The 20,694-nt window shown below is 46.3% G+C and overlaps 1 protein-coding gene across 4 annotated transcripts; it reads right to left on the bottom strand.

The window, feature by feature from the left end:
- Positions 1 to 4,800: 4,800 nt before the first annotated feature.
- LOC148217797 (nucleolar pre-ribosomal-associated protein 1-like) lies at positions 4,801 to 20,137 on the bottom strand. 4 transcript variants are annotated; one of them, XM_088158475.1, is made up of 6 exons: positions 19,822 to 19,967; positions 7,752 to 7,858; positions 7,542 to 7,658; positions 6,765 to 6,903; positions 5,861 to 6,054; positions 4,801 to 5,632 (listed from the first exon to the last, which is right to left on the bottom strand). In XM_088158475.1, exons 2-5 carry the CDS (start codon positions 7,755 to 7,757, stop codon positions 5,921 to 5,923), a joined length of 396 nt encoding a protein of 131 aa, XP_088014601.1. In that variant the 5' UTR covers positions 7,758 to 7,858; positions 19,822 to 19,967; the 3' UTR covers positions 4,801 to 5,632; positions 5,861 to 5,920. The 4 variants fall into 4 exon arrangements, with proteins under 4 accessions (XP_088014601.1, XP_088014600.1, XP_088014598.1 ...); XM_088158474.1 differs by lacking the exon at positions 19,822 to 19,967 and adding an exon at positions 9,755 to 10,163; XM_088158472.1 differs by lacking the exon at positions 7,752 to 7,858 and having other exon boundaries at positions 19,822 to 20,137.
- Positions 20,138 to 20,694: the final 557 nt, after the last annotated feature.

A 20,694-nucleotide genomic window follows, 5' to 3' on the forward strand; every position in this document is an offset into this window, starting at 1 on the left:
TCCCCCCCATTTCTCACTGATTTTTATCCCCCATTTTTCAATGATTTTTCCCCATTTCTCTCTGATTTTTTCCCCATTTCACCATGATGTTTTCCCCATTTCTCACTGATTTTTCCGTTGATTTTTCATGGATTTTTCCACCCATTTTTCGTGGATTTTTTCCCCTTTTTTCCCCATTTCTCACTGATTTTTTCCCCCCATTTATCACTCCTTTTTCCCCATTTTTCCCCATTTCTCACTGATTTTTTCCGCCATTTTTCATGGATGTTTCCCCCAATTTTCATGGATATTTCCTGATTTTCCCCCCCATTTCTCACTGATATTTGCCCCCATTTCTCTCTGAATTATTCCCCCCATTTTTCATGCATTTTCCCGCCCATTAATCACTGATTTTTTCCCCATTTCTCACCGACTTTTCCCCCCATTTCTCACTGATTTTTATCCCCCACTTCTGACTGATTTTTCCCAATTTTTCGTTGATCTTTTTCCCCATTCCTCACCGATTTTTCCCCCATTTCTCTCTGATTTTTCCATCATTTTTCATGGCTTTTCCCCCCCATTTCTCACTGATTTTACCCCATTTCTCACAGATTTTATTAATGTTTGTATTTCTATTTCTAATTATGTTTATATTTATATTTATTATTATTGTTTTGCATGTTTATGTTTATGTTTATGTTTATGTTTATGTTTATGTTTATGTTTATATCTATGCAGGTTAACGTTTGTGCATGTTTATGTCTATGTTTATATTTATGCATATTTATTTTTATGCCGGCGAACGCGGGCAGGCGTTTTATGTAAACGCCTATCCGCCGGGGTCCTAGAGAGGCCGCCATCTTGAGTGTGTCGGGACTCTCAAAATGGCGGCTCGGGCGGCACCCCCGCCTGACCTTCCCAAAATGGCGGCAGAAAGGGCGGGAAAAAATCAGGACCCCGGTGTGTAGGCATAAGATGCCTGATTACATCGCCGACGCCGATCCGCTCGCCGACAATTTTCCCGGACGTTTCAGAGCGTGCCGACAACGGCCGCGCGGTCCGCGGTGCCGCGGGCGCGAGGGCGCCGGCGAACGCGGGCAGGCGTTTTATGTAAACGCCTATCCGCCGGGGTCCTAGAGAGGCCGCCATCTTGAGTGTGTCGGGACTCTCAAAATGGCGGCTCGGGCGGCACCCCGCCTGACCTTCCCAAAATGGCGGCAGAAAGGGCGGGAAAAAATCAGGACCCCGGTGTGTAGGCATAAGATGCCTGATTACATCGCCGACGCCCATCTGCTCGCCGCCAATTTTCCCGGATGTTTCAGAGCGTGCCGACAACGGCCGCGCGGTTCGCGGTGCCGCGGGAGTGAGGGCGCCGGCGGGTGCGGGCAGGCGTTTTATGTAAACGCCTATCCGCCGGGGTCCTAGAGAGGCCGCCATCTTGAGTGTGTCGGGACTCTCAAAATGGCGGCTCGGGCGGCACCCCGCCTGACCTGCCAAAAATGGCGGCAGAAAGGGCGGGAAAAAATCAGGACCCCGGTGTGTAGGCATAAGATGCCTGATTACATCGCCGACGCCGATCCGCTCGCCGACAATTTTCCCGGACGTGTCAGAGCGTGCCGACAACGGCCGCGCGGTCCGCGGTGCCGCGGGCGTGAGGGCGCCGGCGGGCGCGAGCAGGCGTTTTATGTAAACGCCTATCCGCCGGGGTCCTAGAGAGGCCGCCATCTTGAGCGCTGCCGCACGGCTGGGTCCCGGCCCGCGGGCCCTTCCGCCATCCTGAGAGGGGCACGGTGCAGTACCCGCCTGTGTCCACACGGCGGCAGCACTGCCGCCCAACTCAGCCCGGCACTGCCGCCCTGTCAGGGACAGCCAGAGAAGGGAGAGAGTTCCAAGCACCAGAGTCCCCACCCGTCATAAAATCCTCTCAATGAACGCCCCAAAAAAACCCCGACCCAAACTAAAAATGCCCTGCCTCTGACCAAATGAAAAAAAAACCCTTTTATATATAGAAATCATCTATTTTTTAATATTTAATTTCTAGTCATAATCTAGACATATTTCATATATTCAATTTAATTGCTATTCTATTTATCATATATACAATATTATTTTATTATTCATTATATACATAGATTTATATTACTAATGTTATTTCTATTTTATCTATATCCATCTATATTTGGAGGTTCATTGTTTTTAATATTATTTCTTTAAAAGCTCTGCCTCTAACCAAATAGAAACAAAAAACTCGATTATTTTAAATTCTATTTGAATATATTTTTTTATTTAGTTTTCATATTTATATCTGTAGATTTATATGTCTATATTGTGTATTCTATATTTATAAACTATTTAACGTATTTTTTACTTGTATATTAATATACTATATGCTATTTACATTCTATTATAACATACTATTTAATATAACATATTAAAATCGATAAATTATTTATATTACATACTACATACATATATTTTATATTTATATTTATTTCTATAGATTTATACTTACATATATATATGCATATATAGTTATAATAATTTTATGTCAGTATCTATTTTTGCATATTTGTATATTTTTGCCTATATGATTTATATTATTTATTAAAAACCCTCCTCTAACCAAATAAAAAACAATAAAACATTCCTTTTAAAGTCTAAGTATTTATATATTTCTATTTTCATAACAAAATATAATGTAATGTAATATATTTATATATTGGTTTCTTATATTTGCTTATATATTTTTATTCTTTATCTTTTCTATTTACAGTATCTATTAAAAAACCCTACCTCTATCCAAACACAAACCAATAAAACATTCCTTTTAGACTATATTTAGCTATTTTTTAAGGTTCTGTTTTTCATGCATTCTACACCCACCCCTCCCTCTCAATGTTCTGGCACCCACCATGACCCCCCCCCCATGCCCGACTCACCTGCTCCTCCAGCGCAGCCCGGCTCCCTCTCCCAGGGACCTTGGGGTGCCCCAAACCACGTCGGAGCCCCCCTCAGCCTTTTTTCCTCACCCCAAAGAAGGCACAGAACGACTCCAACTGCCCTGGACAGCAGCAGGGCACTTGACTGCAACCCCTCCCATGTGTCCATCCCACAGAAAGTGACTCTGCTGACACCAGAAAAGGGAGGGCAACCCCCACAAGGGCTGAAGTTCCTCCCCAGCCCTGCAGACACAGGGGACAAGGGGCAGAAAGGAGGAGGGGCAGCAGAGAGGACAAGGGAAGAAAATCAACATCAAGGTGCACGATGAAATGGAACCCCCCCTAAAAAAAAAAAAAAGAAGAAGAAAAATGAAAACGAAAAATAACCAAAAAACGAAAAGAAACCCCTGGCATGCTGGATGGGCAGCACAAGAGGGAGGGATTAAAAATGAACAGGGACAGTGTCCTGGTTTTGGGCAAATTTGGGGGAAAACCTCCAGAAGGAGCCCCCAGACAGCAAACCCCACGACTCCTTCCCCCCACCCCACCGGGTTCGGGAAGAATTTCCTCGGAGAAGAGTGGGAGAAAAAAACCTCTTTATTTAACAAGCAAGACACTCCCCAGCACAGGGAAAAAAGACAACACCAGCTGACAAAAAACTCTTTCACCGTTCTGAAGGGATGACGAGTTCAGTCTCTCTGGCGAGTGGTCGCCCAGTTATCAGTCTCTGGCGCTTGGGAATGGCTGCTGCAGGTGACAGAGTGTAGACTCCCGGTGTTTCTTGGGGTTTCCCAGGTCCCCGTCCGGAACAGGTTCAGATGGTATCCAGGAGAGGGAGGGGACGGGGTGGAAGAGAAAACAGTCCAGGGAAAAAGTTGGACTGCCTAGCTGAACTAACTAATAAGAAAAAAGCAAGGGCAAAGCGAAGGAAAGAAAAAGAGGCAGAAGCGAGCAAGCAGGCAAGCAAGCAGGCAAGCAAGCAAGCAAGCAAACCGAGCTAAAACCTCTCCTAAACATAGACCATGGGGGAGGTGAGCCGGCTGATAACAAGACAAAACAAAGCTTCACTCTCAGAGTCAGTCCTGGAAGCACAGGACATAATACCAAACATAATCAGGACACATGATTGGAGATAGAAACACCATAACATCACCCTAGGACAGACAGTGACCGGGACACAAGGATCCCACGGGAAACAACGGCACAGGGAGCACCACAGAGGCACAGAGAAGGACGGAGAAAAGACAGAGAGTGCCAAACACACAGCAAGGACTGAGGGGTACCATGACAAAGAGGGAACCCAGGAGCCAGAGAGGAAGCGAGCACAGCCCGTGCGGGGCGGGCAAAGACGGGCAAGGAGCAGCACAGCCACGGAGACAGAGAGGCACGGCCAGCAGGACAGAGGCTCACCAGGAGAGGGGCACAGCAAGGGAGGAGCACCGGGCAGCGCTCCTTTAGGACAAGAATATTCACACACACAAGCAATTCCCTCATTTGCACCTCATTCTTATTTCACACCCCCCCCCCCCCCCCCCCCCAATAAAAAATTCAGCTCATAGCACAGGCAGCTCTGGCTTTTCCCTGCACAGTATTTCTACCAAGGCCCTGGGCACAGCACGCGGTCGCGAGTCACCTGAATCAATCCTGATTTAACATTTCAAAGCTTCTCCTTCTGGCACTGCACCTTCTCAGACCCGGGCTGCCATGTTCCACTCCCCTCATGGCCACATTCAAGAACAACTGTTGCCATTCTGCAGAGAATTCCCAATATGACTCACGTATTATCAGTGGGCAGAAAACTCTTTGGGCTTCAGTTCCACCTCTCACCTGTTCCACGTGGAGGGAGGACAGGCATTAGTCACACATCACAGCAGCAGTGATGGATCAAGGCTTTTTTTTTTTTTTTTTTTTTTTTGATTGAATAAAAGGGTAAGAAAAAACAAACCAGGTCTCATACAAATGTCTTGAAACACCATTAAAGCTTTTTAAACCCAAGGAGACCATCGTGATTCCTGACTTCAGTCTTCTATCCATACTGGTTTTGGCATCATGAAATCAATCAGAGTCTTTTAAGAAATACTAAATCATCATGACTAAACCCCGGGCTCCTGGTCATTTGCACTTACAGCCCCTTGTAGGAAGCTCTCCAGCCTTTTTTTCCCATCCTACGTTGGACAGAGGATGGCTGTGAACCGCACGCCTCCACACAAACAGTCCTGCCGGTTCCTCAAAAAGTTTAAAATGCCTGTGATAAAAATGATAGAAAGTAATACTGCCTCTCACACTGTGCAAGAAATGGGAAGTTGGACTTTCAATGTCCCACTGAGAGATGCCGAATAAAAGCTTCCCCATGAGCTCGCACAGAGTAGTAACATTTCTTGGACGAAACTAAACTAAGATTTTTTTTTTGACCAAACAAGATAGGTCTGTATGAGAACAGCTCAGGAGGCTTTCAGGGCTCGCAGTGATGCTGGCAGAGCACAGAACGTTAAAGATGAAGTCTTAACTCCCTGAATTAATGCCCTGTGGTAGCCAAATCTTTTTGCAAAGACACATAAGACTTGCTTCTCCTTGTTTCCGAGTTCCCAAGCCGTCCTGTAATTCGTCACCTGCACTAGTGCAGACCAATCTGCCGTGGGCAAGGAACAGATCCGGCTCCTGAGCTCCAAGCCACGTGTCCCCGATGGAAACCCAAGTCAGGAATACAAAAACACCTGTGGAAGAAAGACGAGAGAAAAATCAGAAGACACAGATATTCTTCTATTCCCACACAGAAATACCGAGCCAAGCTGTTTACCTCTGGGACTCTGTTTTAAAACAGCTCCCCAGCTCTGTTCCTAGATGGAAAACGTGGAGTGGCTTTGCCCGTGCAAAGCCAATGAGCCTCCTCACAAGAAGGAACAAACCAGTTTCCTGCTAAATCAGACACCTGGAAATCTCACCTGTCACATGCTGTCATGGACCAGCAAGAGGGATCAGCATCCAGGCCCACGTGGACTTGTTCATTCCTGGCTTCTAATGCAGCAGGGACAACAGCACTGAAGGGAAATGATCACGTCTTCATTTAAAGAGAACCCAACTTCTTCATCAAAGCCATCACTGTCCTCGAGCAGGACATCCACCATATCCAGGACATCTAATCAGTGAAGAAAAACATCAAAGCAAGAATCCAGACTAACAGGAAAAACAACAGACGTAGAATGCAACACTCCAGGAATACAAGGCATCTTTTTAATTCTTTTTAATTAAAAAAAAAAATAAAAAATAAAAAAAAGGATGAAAGCCACATTTGTCACGCAATACAACTTTAAGTGCAACCCCTAAATTACAGCTGAACCTTCACTCTGCCTTTCAATGCTGCTGTCCAGCACGGAGCAGCTGTGGCTGCTCCTGGATCCCTGGATGTGTCCAAAGCCAGGCTGGACACTGGGGCTTGGAGCAGCCCGGGCTACTGAAAGGTGTCCCTGTTCATGGCAGGGCTGGAACTGGATGAGATTTAAGGAGCCTTGCCGGCCAAACCACTCTGGGATTCCATGACTCTGTCAACAGTCCCAGGCAGAAGGGCTAGATTTCCATTTGAGTTCAAAAACGCTGCTGCAAGAGCATGAAGAGAGATTTCAAATACCGTTCAAGTGGCACAGCCACGGCAGAAATGACTTTCAGAGGTAAAGCGGCAACTTGGCAATTCCACTTCGACTTCTGATACCAAGAACACGTGGAGAGCTGAATCCTGGAGGGCCCTTACTTAACAGGATTGCCAGAGTTATCCATCCCCAGTTTGCTGATTAGGGCTAGAAAGTGTATCCCCAAGTCATGGAGTTGGGATGTTGACAGGTTACCACATACCATCAATGTGAGAGACGGGGATGCTGATGTTATCAGAGTCCTGTTTAAACAGAGCCACCTGGAGCGTGCTGGCTGCCTGAACCAGGTCTGCTGCCTTGTCAGTGTAGGGACAGGGGTTGGTCACCAGCTTCAGCAGGACCTGTCAGCAAAGGTGGGGAGAAAGGTAAGTGCACCTGCTGGCTGGCAAGTGCAGGGGAACCACACGGTACTGAGAACGACCACGTGCTGAAAGCTGGGCAGCTTTTATGAGGACAACTTCCATAGCACTTCTGCAGGATTCTGTCTACAGTTCCTGCTCTACAGGCCACACTGATGGAAAAACAAAAACCCACCACAACTTGGCACCTAGACTGCGACCACACACCGAGTACCTGGGCAGACCACAGTGGAGGCAAAGCACTGGGCATTCAACATCCTGAAGAGTAAACAGCAAGTGTCACCTTTCCTTGTCAAGGACCACCATCTACTGAGCTCTGATAATGTCGGCACCTAAAGAGGAGATCAAAGCTACCCACACCTACACCACTCTACCCTTACACCGACAATGCTGTAATAACAGCTGATCTCTTTGGATTTCATTTTCCTACAAATCATTTGGCTGCCCTCCCACTGAACACAAGAAGGATGCCACCTCCGTATAAAGAATCCCAAACAAGGCTTTTCTCAGAATTCATTCGCTGGTCTTTGACAGGTTTCTCAACAATAGCAACAAGACCTCCAGTTTCCACTAACACTATTCTTTGCATTTTTTTATCCAGCTGATTTGAACACCGTTACCTTTTCCAAAAACTGAATCACTGCTTCCTTCTGGTCTTCTTTTGTATTATCCGAGTGCTCCAGCCAAATTGAAAGCTCCTTCCACGTGTACTCAAACGCTCCACTGTCACGTAAAACCTGTCCAGGAAACAAAGGAGGAGGTGTGTAAATAAACCTCAAAACACCTAAAATACAAAACCCCGAGGGATGCAGATCTTTTTCTATAGTTACCTTCATGCTTCCTTCTTTTAGGAACGAAAAGAAGAGCAGGTTGATGAGGAGTCGTATCTGCCGCTCTCCTCACCCTCAGTTCAAGAGGCTCACTAGGGGGACTTCAGCTGCATAGTGGACAATAAAAATCCTACTTCTGTAATTTTTGGAAAGCAGGTTATACTGCTTTCAGAGGGCGGTACAGCTTTCTATCATCACAGGCAGTTAAAAAAAAAAGAAAAAAGCACCTTCAAAATAGCCTGTAGGGGAGTTTTAGAAAACTACCGATGAAACAGAGGAAAATCATTGCTAAATTAAACCTGAATCAGGCTACTTGTACTTAAAGCAATCAGGCAGAGGGATGAACAGTCACATAAATGAGCAGTGGGCTGTGACCACAGCAAGGTCCAGAGAGAAGTGCAAGTTGCTGGGGGTGGTGAGGAAGACAACAAGTCACACACCCTAGAGACAGGCTTTGACGTGCCTAGAAACTTCCCCCCGCTTTCCTGCTCTCCAAATTCAGGCCCTGACTGCGAGCACCCAAACTCGGTGACCCCGAGCTCCAGCTCTACAAGCAAGAAAGGAGGAGGGAGAAGAGGAAGGAATCCGAGTGACACCAGGGTTCAGCTCCCTCCCCCTAAGGCCCAGCAAGAGAGGAAACCTTGCCCAGCTTCCCGACCCTGGCACCTACGTTGGACGACTGCAATTACACAGGATGAATCTGTGCCTTTGCTCCTCTCCACACATCAAATACAAGGAAGCCATCACAACTCATTTGTTCTACAGTTACTCCGTGTACAACACCAGCAGCTCTAAAAATAACTGCTGCTCACATCAGTCTGACAGGGGAATTCATTTAAAGCAAGAAAACATGAAGGAAAAAGGATTCATTATAATATAAGCGACTATTTTTGGCAGGGTCTGGAAACAGAAATGCACCTGCAGCTCTCACAAAACCGGGCAGGAACAGAATGTGAAATCCAAAAACGAGCCTTCAGTTACATGGCACTGTGCAGAAAAGTAAGTCCTTACCATCTATTCTTAGCAGCCTTTCTGCTGACGGAACTGCCCCAACTTCCCTGTTCCTGCTTTCCCTTCAGAGAAAATGCAAAGGACTGAAGTGGAAAGTGGACACAGGAACAAGTCAAGCAGTCCATGTTCCCACCTGGCAAAAGAATCCAAAACCATCAGAAAAACGGCACATTTTGAGCAGCTTTCGGTTGAGACATTCATTGCTGGGAGACCAAGTGAACCTGCCTTTAATCCCTTGCAAGGATCAAGGGCAACTAAACCCGAATTCAGTCACTGTAACTGGATTTTTTCTTGGCAGGACAGTCTGGTTGCATTTATTCCTTATTCCTAGGGGTAAATCTCTACCCCTCCTTAGGTAACTAAAGGATGTCCTCTTTGAATAAGGTGCTAAAAACAGCAGCCTCTGGTGTCTGGTGGACTTCGAGCTGACCAGCTTTTTCTCAAAAGTCAAATAACTAATTTAAATATGCAGAGGGGGATGCTAATTTTCAAGACAAAAAGTACTCCTTGCATCAAAGCTGGGATCAGACAATAACAGAGAGGACTACTCTGCAGGGCCAGAGGAAACCGGAGAAGACTTATGAAAGGCTAGAGTGCTGAAGTACAGATTAAAGAAACGCTGATAAAAAGTAAAAATCCAAAGCAATATCTTCTTGATCAATGTCAAGACCTTTGCAGGCACCAACTGCACTGATTTATTACAGTATCAGAATTCATTCAGCCTCGGGGGGGTGCGTAAACACGACAGACATTTTCTTTGCTCTTTCATCAACTGCTGCAGTGAAGTCCGTTCACAGCATTGATTTCTGTCAAATATTTCGTTACTAGCCGGTTATCTGACAGCAAATTTCAACAAGAGGCACAGGAAAGGAGACTGGTGACCACACAATCCTGCAGCAAAGGTAACTGCTTCAAGAAAAAATCGTACAATCCTGAAATTTCAGGCCAGTGGGATAGAGTGAATATCCTGATATTTCAATTCCAAAGCTTACCTTAATGGTCTCGGGCTCCGGGGCTTGGAGGGGGGGTCGGTTCGGAAGGGCCGCCTCCGGAGGAGGGGATCCCGGGGGGAGTCAGGGGCCCGGGGAGGGGGGCGAGGCGGAGGGAGAGGAAAAAGAGGAAGATGAGGAGGAGGAAGAAGGGGGAGAGGGTTTGAGAGGAGGGGAAGCCCAAATCCGTGCTGTGTGCGGAGCTCCGACAGCACGCTGCAGCCCGCAGCTCAGTGTGAGCACGGGGCAGAGGAGGCGATTTCTGGGCATTCAATCACCCTGAGGCGGGCCCGGCACCGCCCCTGCAGCACCGTCCCCAGCACAGCTCGGTACCGCTCCGGGATCACCCGGCCCCGCCCCCGGTGCCGCCCGGGACCACTGGGGACCGCCCCTAAAGCACCGCCCCGGCCCCGCCCGGTCCCGTCCCCGGGACCTCCGTGCCCCGCCTCGCCAAGCCCCGGCTCCGCCCCGAGCCTGCCCGGGCTGCGCCGGGACCATCGCTGGCGGCCCCGCCCCTCTTCCCCGGGCCGAAGCGGGCTGAAGGAGATGTCCGCACGATTGGAAACGCCGCCGAAAATCGCACCCGTGGGATCGGTGTCGGCGTCGTGCGCAGGCATCCCACTAGAGCGAGCGGGCTCCTTGCTGTGCCACCCTCCTTTTGCAGCCAGAGTTAGAAGGTCGGGGAGCGACACCCGAGCCGCCATCTTGGGAGAGGCAGGCGCGCAGTACCGCGCTCTGCCCACAGGGTGGCGCTTGGGAGACAGGCAAGGGATGGAATCAAGGAGTGTCCCAATCCTTGAGGAAATCCCCCTGAATGAACGCCCCAAAAAACCGCGACCAGAACTGAGAAACCTCCTGCCTCTGTATGAGTGCAAAGGGTGTGCAAGGAGTGTGCAAATAGTGTGCATTAGCAATCGATCGGCAGGCATTGGCAATCGATCGCCGATATAATCGATCGGCAGGCATTGGCAATCGTTCGCCGATCTAATCGATCGGCAGGCGCGATCAATCGATCGCCGATCTAATCGATCGGCAGGCATTAGCAATCGATCGCCGATCTAATCGATCGGCAGGCATTGGCAATCGATCGCCGATCTAATCGATCGGCAGGCATTAGCAATCGATCGCCGATCTAATCGATCGGCAGGCTCGATCAATCGATCGCCGATCTAATCGATCGGCAGGCGCGATCAATCGATCGCCGATCTAATCGATCGGCAGGCATTAGCAATCGATCGCCGATCTAATCGATCGGCAGGCATTATCAATCGATCGCCGATCTAATCGATCGGCAGGCGCGATCAATCGATCGCCGATCTAATCGATCGGCAGGCGCGATCAATCGATCGCCGATCTAATCGATCGGTACTCGCGATCAATCGATCGCCGATCTAATCGATCGGTAGTTGCGATCAATCGATCACCGATGTAATCCATAGGCATGCATTAGTTATCGATCACCGATCTGATTTTTCCCGCCATTTTTCATTGATTTTTTTCCCCATTTCTCACTGATATTTACGGCCCATTTTTCATGCATTTTTCCCCCATTTCTCACTGATTTTTTTCCCCCGCAATTTTCGTGGATTTTTTCCCAATTTTTCCCCATTTCTCACTAAATTTTTTCCCCCAATTTCTCAATGATTTTTTTTCCCCAATTTATCAAAGATTTTTTCAACATTTCTCACCGATTTTTTCCCCATTTCTGACTGATTTTTTCGACCCATTTCTGACTGATTTTTCCCCATTTCTCTCTGATTTTTTTCCCCATTTCTCACTGATTTTTTCCACCCATTTCTCATGGATTTTTTCCCCATTTTTCCCCCATTACTCACTGATTTTTTCCCCCCATTTCTCACTGAATATTCCCCCATTTTTCATCGACTATTCCCCCATTTACCACTGATTTTTCCCCCATTTCTCGCTGATTTTGTCCTCAATTTTCGCCGATTTCTCATTGATTTTTTTCCGTTTCTCACTGATTATTTCCCTCATTTTTCATGGATTTTTTCCCCATTTTTCCCCATTTCTCACTGATTTTTTCCCCCATTTTTCATGGATGTTTCCCCCAATTTTCATGGATATTTCCTGATTTTCCCCCCCATTTCTCACTGATATTTGCCCCCATTTCTCTCTGAATTTTTCCCCCCATTTTTCATGCATTTTCCCACCCATTAATCACTGATTTTTTCCCCAATTCTCACCGACTTTTCCCCCCATTTCTCACTGATTTTACCCCATTTCTCACTGATTTTTTTAATGTTTGTATTTCTATTTCTATTTATGTTTATATTTATATTTATTGTTATTGTCTTGCATGTTTATGTTTATGTTTATATGTTTATGTTTACGTTTGTGCATGTTTGTGTCTATGTTTATATTTATGCATATCAAGGTATCCTTTAAAAACAACGCCCCACCAAAAACAAAAACAACACAAAACGCCATTCAAGAACTCCCTTATCAACACCTGAATGAAAAAACATGGCATTAGATAAATAGACCATAGCCCTTATCATACACCATCTACAAACAAAATAAAGCTATACCATACATCCTCGAAAACCACCTTCAAAGCACGACATTAGAAAAAAAAACTTTCCAGAATTAAAAGCTGTATCTAACAAAAGCCGTCTGATAAAATTAACAACCAAGCCCCCACCATCAGAGCTGCCCCTACTAAACTCCCCATCGTACATATGAAAAATCAGTTTTAAAAACCTACTTCAATTCATTCTGCCTCAAATACAAAGCCATCCAGAAAGTTACCTTCACTCAAAAACAAAAGCGCACGTAGTAAATAACATTAAAAAATAAATCAGCACACTACACACCACAAGCATAAAATATTGAATTAAAACCAAAAATACCCCTATTCATTAAAGAGCCCAGCCGCAAGCTATATTTAACTATAACTTCGTGCAAACGTACACATATCATTAAAATAGATTTCTTTCAGAATACAACTGATGATCTAAAATAGTAAAATGTCCGAGAACGATATTATAATAGGATATCCTCGATCATCCTCCCGCAAATTCTCTCCACTGTATTGTCCGACACACACCGGAAAAAAAATCCAGTTTTTACTTTTTTCAGCTAACTTCTCATTTATTAGCTGAGAGGAATGTTGAATTTGTCTTTACAAATGAGCTGTGGATCAGCCTGTAGATAAGGCTAGCACTGAGAGATAAAAGAAACAATGGGATGGATTCCACTGATTGATGAATGGAAAGAGATAGTTGCCTTTACAAACAAACGGCAGGGCTGCTGATAAATGAAATTGGATATCGAAAGATGAAAGAAGCAACGGGGGGAAACTATGAATTCTATAAGAATTAAAAATTAAAAGGGAGGGTTATACATTAGAGGGGAATTTCAGGTATCAGGCGTTCCGGGAAGTCTGTGCCTCTCAAGTACCTCAGCCAATGGGAAAAGAGAGAGGGAAATGCGGCCGGGAAAATAGGATAAAAAGGAGGCTGCGTCCTCCAAAAATTTGAGAGATCCCAGGGGAATGTCCCATGGCCTCTCCCTTTATTCGAATAAAGCAAAAAGGACTCCTCTGTTTCCTTTTTGGACATAAACCGCTGGTGTTTGTGGATTAATTTTCCTGACATTTAGCAACATATTGTAAAAAAAAAAAAAAAAAAAAAAAAAAAAAAAAAAAAAAAGTGATCCAGAAGAGGGCAACATTGACAGCCATTCCAAGACAGGATGAACAAATGCTTTCACATTGACAGAGGATGCTGCGATGTTCTGAGAACAGAAGATAGAATAAAATAAAGGAAGGTGATGTTACAAGACAGAAAAGGGTAAAATAAAAGGAGTACCTGAGACTGGGGGGCGGGGGGGAAGAAAATGGGGAAATATTAATTGCTACACACTAGGTACAAATGCTTTTTACAAGTAATTTATGAGAAGCAAGCTAAAAGCGTCTTACTGCTGCTAGTGATATCATGCTCCAAGCTCTGCTAATAATTCCTATTTCTAGCAATAGTTAAATTGAACTCACTACATTCCAACTATTTTTCTGCTTGTTTAGATGGCAGATCCGTTTGGAACACACCTTAGTATAGCAAATTCTATGCCCAGGTAGGGACCTCTCAGTTCTTCCATAAAACATTTTCTTCTGCATTATGGCAAGCCTTTGTTTTAGCTTGACAGCTTTCTTGAAACTTAAATTTACGCATGTGTCCAAAGACATTTGCAATGTAGGCACATCATATGGAAAGTAAATAACATTCTCGAGAGGGAGTTGCTTTGTTACTGAGGGGATGAAAAGCAAGGCTAGAGCTAGTAGAACTACCCAAGAAATTGGACTTAACGCAGCTTTTACAAGGCTCAAAGTAGCCATACCGAGATGTTTGAGCTAAAAGCCCCAGTTACCAGACTTACAGGCCTAATAGTTATCACCACACCACATTCCCTGGTTGCAGTATTTTTAACAGCAGTGCAGAACGCTACTGAAAATTATTTTTAGGTTGAATTGTTCTCTCCCCTCACTGCCTGTGTAGCTGTTAGAGGCTTCCAGGAGGCTGGGGAAGCAGACTGCTGGTTTCACTTCCAGACAGGTCACTTCCGTGGTCTGCTGGAGGGCACTTTGAAGCCCGTGTCCTTTTCTTGCTCTATTGTATCTGACAACTTTCCTCCCCCACGTCTGTTTTTTAGCGGGCAGCATTTTTGGAGGGCCAGTCAAAGACCTCAGGCTCCGAGAGAATTCGTCTGCTTTGCTCTGTTTATGTGTGCAACAGATGGGAGCAGCAACTAAGTCAAGTAGTAACTTCTGAGCTGCCCAGTTATCAGTAAACCAAAATATTCTTTTGTGACTCTCGCCAGACGAACATATCATCCTATCCGAGTCACACACTGCCCCTCTGGCATTTTCCAGTCAGACAAAGAATTCCTGGCCCCTTCCTTGCATGAACCTCAGCTCTCCACCTTGTTCCAGAAAGAGTTCTAGATCCAAGGCCCAGTGAGCCAGCTACCCTTTGCTGCCCTGAGCAGTATGGAAACAGCCAAGCCCCAGCCCTGCAGCCCTGCCTAACTCGCCTTTGCCTCCCAAACCTGAACCTTTTCCTTGGCTGTGGCAGCCTCACTCATGCAATCCTGAAGACAAAAATCTGATTTGGCAGGTGAGGCCGTTTCTAACGCAAAAGCTTCACCAAGGTTTCTCTTCCAACTTCAGCCTTAAACAGTCCTGTCCTCCTCAGACAGCCCCCACCTCCAGCCTTTAGCTGTAAATACTTACTGTTTTATAGCTAATGCTTGCCACCCCTCAAAATTAAGTCTTTTGATATGCATTTACATCCCTCCCTAACCATGTCCTCATCACCCTTCCCAAACTCAGCCTCATCTCCAGGCCTAGAACCTCTCCCTAGGTGAGGGACTGTCCTCGGGTAGGAGTGCTGACAGACCTGTGCATGAGCCCAGCTGCATAGCCCGTGCTAATCCCAGCCCAGCTCTAGCCTTTAAACCCACTGGGGCTTTGGTACTGGAGGCCCAGTTACAGTAACCCCTGTGGCCGTTCCGCTTCCAGGCCATCTGGGAGTTGTGATCCCCCACCCTACACCACTTTGGTGAGAAATGCATTCCTTTCTTACAATAAAGTTTTCATTTTATGTCTAAATTCAAGCATTCCGAGAAAACGTGTAGCAATTATATCAAGACAGACATGACAGGCACCAACATTAGTCTTTCATTACACACTTTTCATGCCTTCTCTCCACAGATTTCTTTGAGGCAACTCTGACTCCTTTTCTCACAGGCAGCTCCACACAGCACCCACTCCTCCTCTCCTCTGTACGACTGGCTAAACCCCAGCCTGTCCCTTCCCCAGCCACCTGAGCCTGTCTGTCCCACACACAGCATCCTCTCACCTTGTCCATCCCTTGCACGGCCACGTGTCCCTTCCTCCTCGCAGCACAGCCAGCAGGCTCCAGCCCACACTGCAGCAGGCTCTGCACCTCCAGCTGGAGCTGTGCTTAGTGAAACTGGCAGCCAGCTGACCCACGCTTTTATAACAACCAGCCTCACTGGGCAGGCAAGGCTGTTTCCACTCCTTGCTAATCAGTACAGCTGTAACTCGTTGGCAACTAGTGCCTTCTGCACTATCCTTACAAACTATTCTCCTACAGAAATGGACCGGAATTCCGCGGGGATTTTCCGGGGATTCCGGGGGGATTTTCTCGGGAATTCCGGGGGGATTTTGTCGGGGATTCCGGGGGGATTTTCTGGGGGATTCCGGGGAGATTTTATCGGGGATTCCTGGGGGATATTCCCGGGGATTCCGGGGGGATTTTCTCGGGGATTCTGGGCATATTTTCTCGCGGATTCCGGGGGGATTTTCTCAGGGATTCCGGGGAGATTTTATCGGGGATTCCGGGGGGATTTTTCCCGGGAAATCCGGGGGGATTTTTCCCCGCGATTCCAGGGGGATTTTCCAGGGGATTCCGGGCATATTTTCTCGGGGATTCCTGGGGGATTTTCCAGGGGATTCCATGGGGATTATCCAGGGGATTCCAGGGGGATTTTATCGGGGATACCTGGGGGATTTTCCAGGGGATTCCTGGGGGATTTTCCCGGGGATTCCGGGGGGATTTTCACGGGGATTCCGGGGGGATTTTCACTGGGATTCCGGGGCGATTTCCTCAGGGAATTCCGGGGGATTTTCTCGGGAATTCCGGGAGGATTTTCCCGGGGATTCCGAGGGGATATTCCCGGGGAATTCCGGGGGGATTTTCTCCGGGATTCCGGGGGGATTTTCCAGGGGTTTCAGCGAGGAATTTCCCGGGGAATTCCCGGTGGATTTTCCAGGGGATTCCGGGTGGATTTTCTCGGGGATTCCGGGGGGATTTTCCCGAGTATTCGGGGGGAATTTTTCGGGGAGTCCGGAGGGATTTTCCCGGGGTATCCGGGGTGATTTTACGAGGAATTCCGGGGGGATTTTCCCGAGTGTTCCGGGGGGATTTCCTCGGGATTCGGGATGATTTTCTCTCGGATTTTTTTCCCCCAATTTTTCAAGCATTTTTTCCCGCAATTTTCGTGGATTTTTCCCAAATTTTCCCCATTTCTCACTGATTTTTTTCCCCATTTCTCAATGATTTTTGCCCCAATTTATCAAAGATTTTTTTCCCCATTTCTCACTGATGTTTTTCCCCATTTCCCCCCCATTTCTCACTGATTTTTATCCCCCATTTTTCAATGATTTTTCCCCATTTCTCTCTGATTTTTTCCCCATTTCACCATGATGTTTTCCCCATTTCTCACTGATTTTTCCGTTGATTTTTCATGGATTTTTCCACCCATTTTTCGTGATTTTTTTCCCCTTTTTTCCCCATTTCTCACTGATTTTTTCCCCCATTTATCACTCCTTTTTTCCCCATTTTTCCCCATTTCTCACTGATTTTTTCCGCCATTTTTCATGGATGTTTCCCCCAATTTTCATGGATATTTCCTGATTTTCCCCCCCATTTCTCACTGATATTTGCCCCCATTTCTCTCTGAATTATTCCCCCCATTTTTCATGCATTTTCCCGCCCATTAATCACTGATTTTTTCCCCATTTCTCACCGACTTTTCCCCCCATTTCTCACTGATTTTTATCCCCCACTTCTGACTGATTTTTCCCAATTTTCGTTGATCTTTTTCCCCATTCCTCACCGATTTTTCCCCCATTTCTCTCTGATTTTTCCATCATTTTTCATGGCTTTTCCCCCCCATTTCTCACTGATTTTACCCCATTTCTCACAGATTTTATTAATGTTTGTATTTCTATTTCTAATTATGTTTATATTTATATTTATTATTATTGTTTTGCATGTTTATGTTTATGTTTATGTTTATGTTTATGTTTATGTTTATGTTTATATCTATGCAGGTTAACGTTTGTGCATGTTTATGTCTATGTTTATATTTATGCATATTTATTTTATGCCGGCGAACGCGGGCAGGCGTTTTATGTAAACGCCTATCCGCCGGGGTCCTAGAGAGGCCGCCATCTTGAGTGTGTCGGGACTCTCAAAATGGCGGCTCGGGCGGCACCCCCGCCTGACCTTCCCAAAATGGCGGCAGAAAGGGCGGGAAAAAATCAGGACCCCGGTGTGTAGGCATAAGATGCCTGATTACATCGCCGACGCCGATCCGCTCGCCGACAATTTTCCCGGACGTTTCAGAGCGTGCCGACAACGGCCGCGCGGTCCGCGGTGCCGCGGGCGCGAGGGCGCCGGCGAACGCGGGCAGGCGTTTTATGTAAACGCCTATCCGCCGGGGTCCTAGAGAGGCCGCCATCTTGAGTGTGTCGGGACTCTCAAAATGGCGGCTCGGGCGGCACCCCGCCTGACCTTCCCAAAATGGCGGCAGAAAGGGCGGGAAAAAATCAGGACCCCGGTGTGTAGGCATAAGATGCCTGATTACATCGCCGACGCCCATCTGCTCGCCGCCAATTTTCCCGGATGTTTCAGAGCGTGCCGACAACGGCCGCGCGGTTCGCGGTGCGCGGGAGTGAGGGCGCCGGCGGGTGCGGGCAGGCGTTTTATGTAAACGCCTATCCGCCGGGTCCTAGAGAGGCCGCCATCTTGAGTGTGTCGGGACTCTCAAAATGGCGGCTCGGGCGGCACCCCGCCTGACCTGCCAAAAATGGCGGCAGAAAGGGCGGAAAAAATCAGGACCCCGGTGTGTAGGCATAAGATGCCTGATTACATCGCCGACGCCGATCCGCTCGCCGACAATTTTCCCGGACGTGTCAGAGCGTGCCGACAACGGCCGCGCGGTCCGCGGTGCCGCGGGCGTGAGGGCGCCGGCGGGCGCGAGCAGGCGTTTTATGTAAACGCCTATCCGCCGGGGTCCTAGAGAGGCCGCCATCTTGAGCGCTGCCGCACGGCTGGGTCCCGGCCCGCGGGCCCTTCCGCCATCCTGAGAGGGGCACGGTGCAGTACCCGCCTGTGTCCACACGGCGGCAGCACTGCCGCCCAACTCAGCCCGGCACTGCCGCCCTGTCAGGGACAGCCAGAGAAGGGAGAGAGTTCCAAGCACCAGAGTCCCCACCCGTCATAAATCCTCTCAATGAACGCCCCAAAAAAACCCCGACCCAAACTAAAAATGCCCTGCCTCTGACCAAATGAAAAAAAAACCCTTTTATATATAGAAATCATCTATTTTTTAATATTTAATTTCTAGTCATAATCTAGACATATTTCATATATTCAATTTAATTGCTATTCTATTTATCATATATACAATATTATTTTATTATTCATTATATACATAGATTTATATTACTAATGTTATTTCTATTTTATCTATATCCATCTATATTTGGAGGTTCATTGTTTTTAATATTATTTCTTTAAAAGCTCTGCCTCTAACCAAATAGAAACAAAAAACTCGATTATTTTAAATTCTATTTGAATATATTTTTTTATTTAGTTTTCATATTTATATCTGTAGATTTATATGTCTATATTGTGTATTCTATATTTATAAACTATTTAACGTATTTTTTACTTGTATATTAATATACTATATGCTATTTACATTCTATTATAACATACTATTTAATATAACATATTAAAATCGATAAATTATTTATATTACATACTACATACATATATTTTATATTTATATTTATTTCTATAGATTTATACTTACATATATATATGCATATATAGTTATAATAATTTTATGTCAGTATCTATTTTTGCATATTTGTATATTTTTGCCTATATGATTTATATTATTTATTAAAAACCCTCCTCTAACCAAATAAAAAACAATAAAACATTCCTTTTAAAGTCTAAGTATTTATATATTTCTATTTTCATAACAAAATATAATGTAATGTAATATATTTATATATTGGTTTCTTATATTTGCTTATATATTTTTATTCTTTATCTTTTCTATTTACAGTATCTATTAAAAAACCCTACCTCTATCCAAACACAAACCAATAAAACATTCCTTTTAGACTATATTTAGCTATTTTAAGGTTCTGTTTTTCATGCATTCTACACCCACCCCCTCCCTCTCAATGTTCTGGCACCCACCATGACCCCCCCCCATGCCCGACTCACCTGCTCCTCCAGCGCAGCCCGGCTCCCTCTCCCAGGGACCTTGGGTGCCCCAAACCACGTCGGAGCCCCCCTCAGCCTTTTTTCCTCACCCCAAAGAAGGCACAGAACGACTCCAACTGCCCTGGACAGCAGCAGGGCACTTGACTGCAACCCCTCCCATGTGTCCATCCCACAGAAAGTGACTCTGCTGACACCAGAAAAGGGAGGGCAACCCCCACAAGGGCTGAAGTTCCTCCCCAGCCCTGCAGACACAGGGGACAAGGGGCAGAAAGGAGGAGGGGCAGCAGAGAGGACAAGGGAAGAAAATCAACATCAAGGTGCACGATGAAATGGAACCCCCCCTAAAAAAAAAAAAAGAGAAGAAAAATGAAAACGAAAAATAACCAAAAAACGAAAAGAAACCCTGGCATGCTGGATGGGCAGCACAAGAGGGAGGGATTAAAAATGAACAGGGACAGTGTCCTGGTTTTGGGCAAATTTGGGGGAAAACCTCCAGAAGGAGCCCCCAGACAGCAAACCCCACGACTCCTTCCCCCCACCCCACCGGGTTCGGGAAGAATTTCCTCGGAGAAGAGTGGGAGAAAAAAACCTCTTTATTTAACAAGCAAGACACTCCCAGCACAGGGAAAAAAGACAACACCAGCTGACAAAAAACTCTTTCACCGTTCTGAAGGATGACGAGTTCAGTCTCTCTGGCGAGTGGTCGCCCAGTTATCAGTCTCTGGCGCTTGGGAATGGCTGCTGCAGGTGACAGAGTGTAGACTCCCGGTGTTTCTTGGGGTTTCCCAGGTCCCCGTCCGGAACAGGTTCAGATGGTATCCAGGAGAGGGAGGGGACGGGGTGGAAGAGAAAACAGTCCAGGGAAAAAGTTGA

The sequence above is a fragment of the Sturnus vulgaris genome, unplaced genomic scaffold (genome assembly GCF_052056855.1).
Source record: "Sturnus vulgaris isolate bStuVul1 unplaced genomic scaffold, bStuVul1.hap1 Scaffold_259, whole genome shotgun sequence".
Lineage (NCBI taxonomy): Eukaryota > Metazoa > Chordata > Aves > Passeriformes > Sturnidae > Sturnus > Sturnus vulgaris.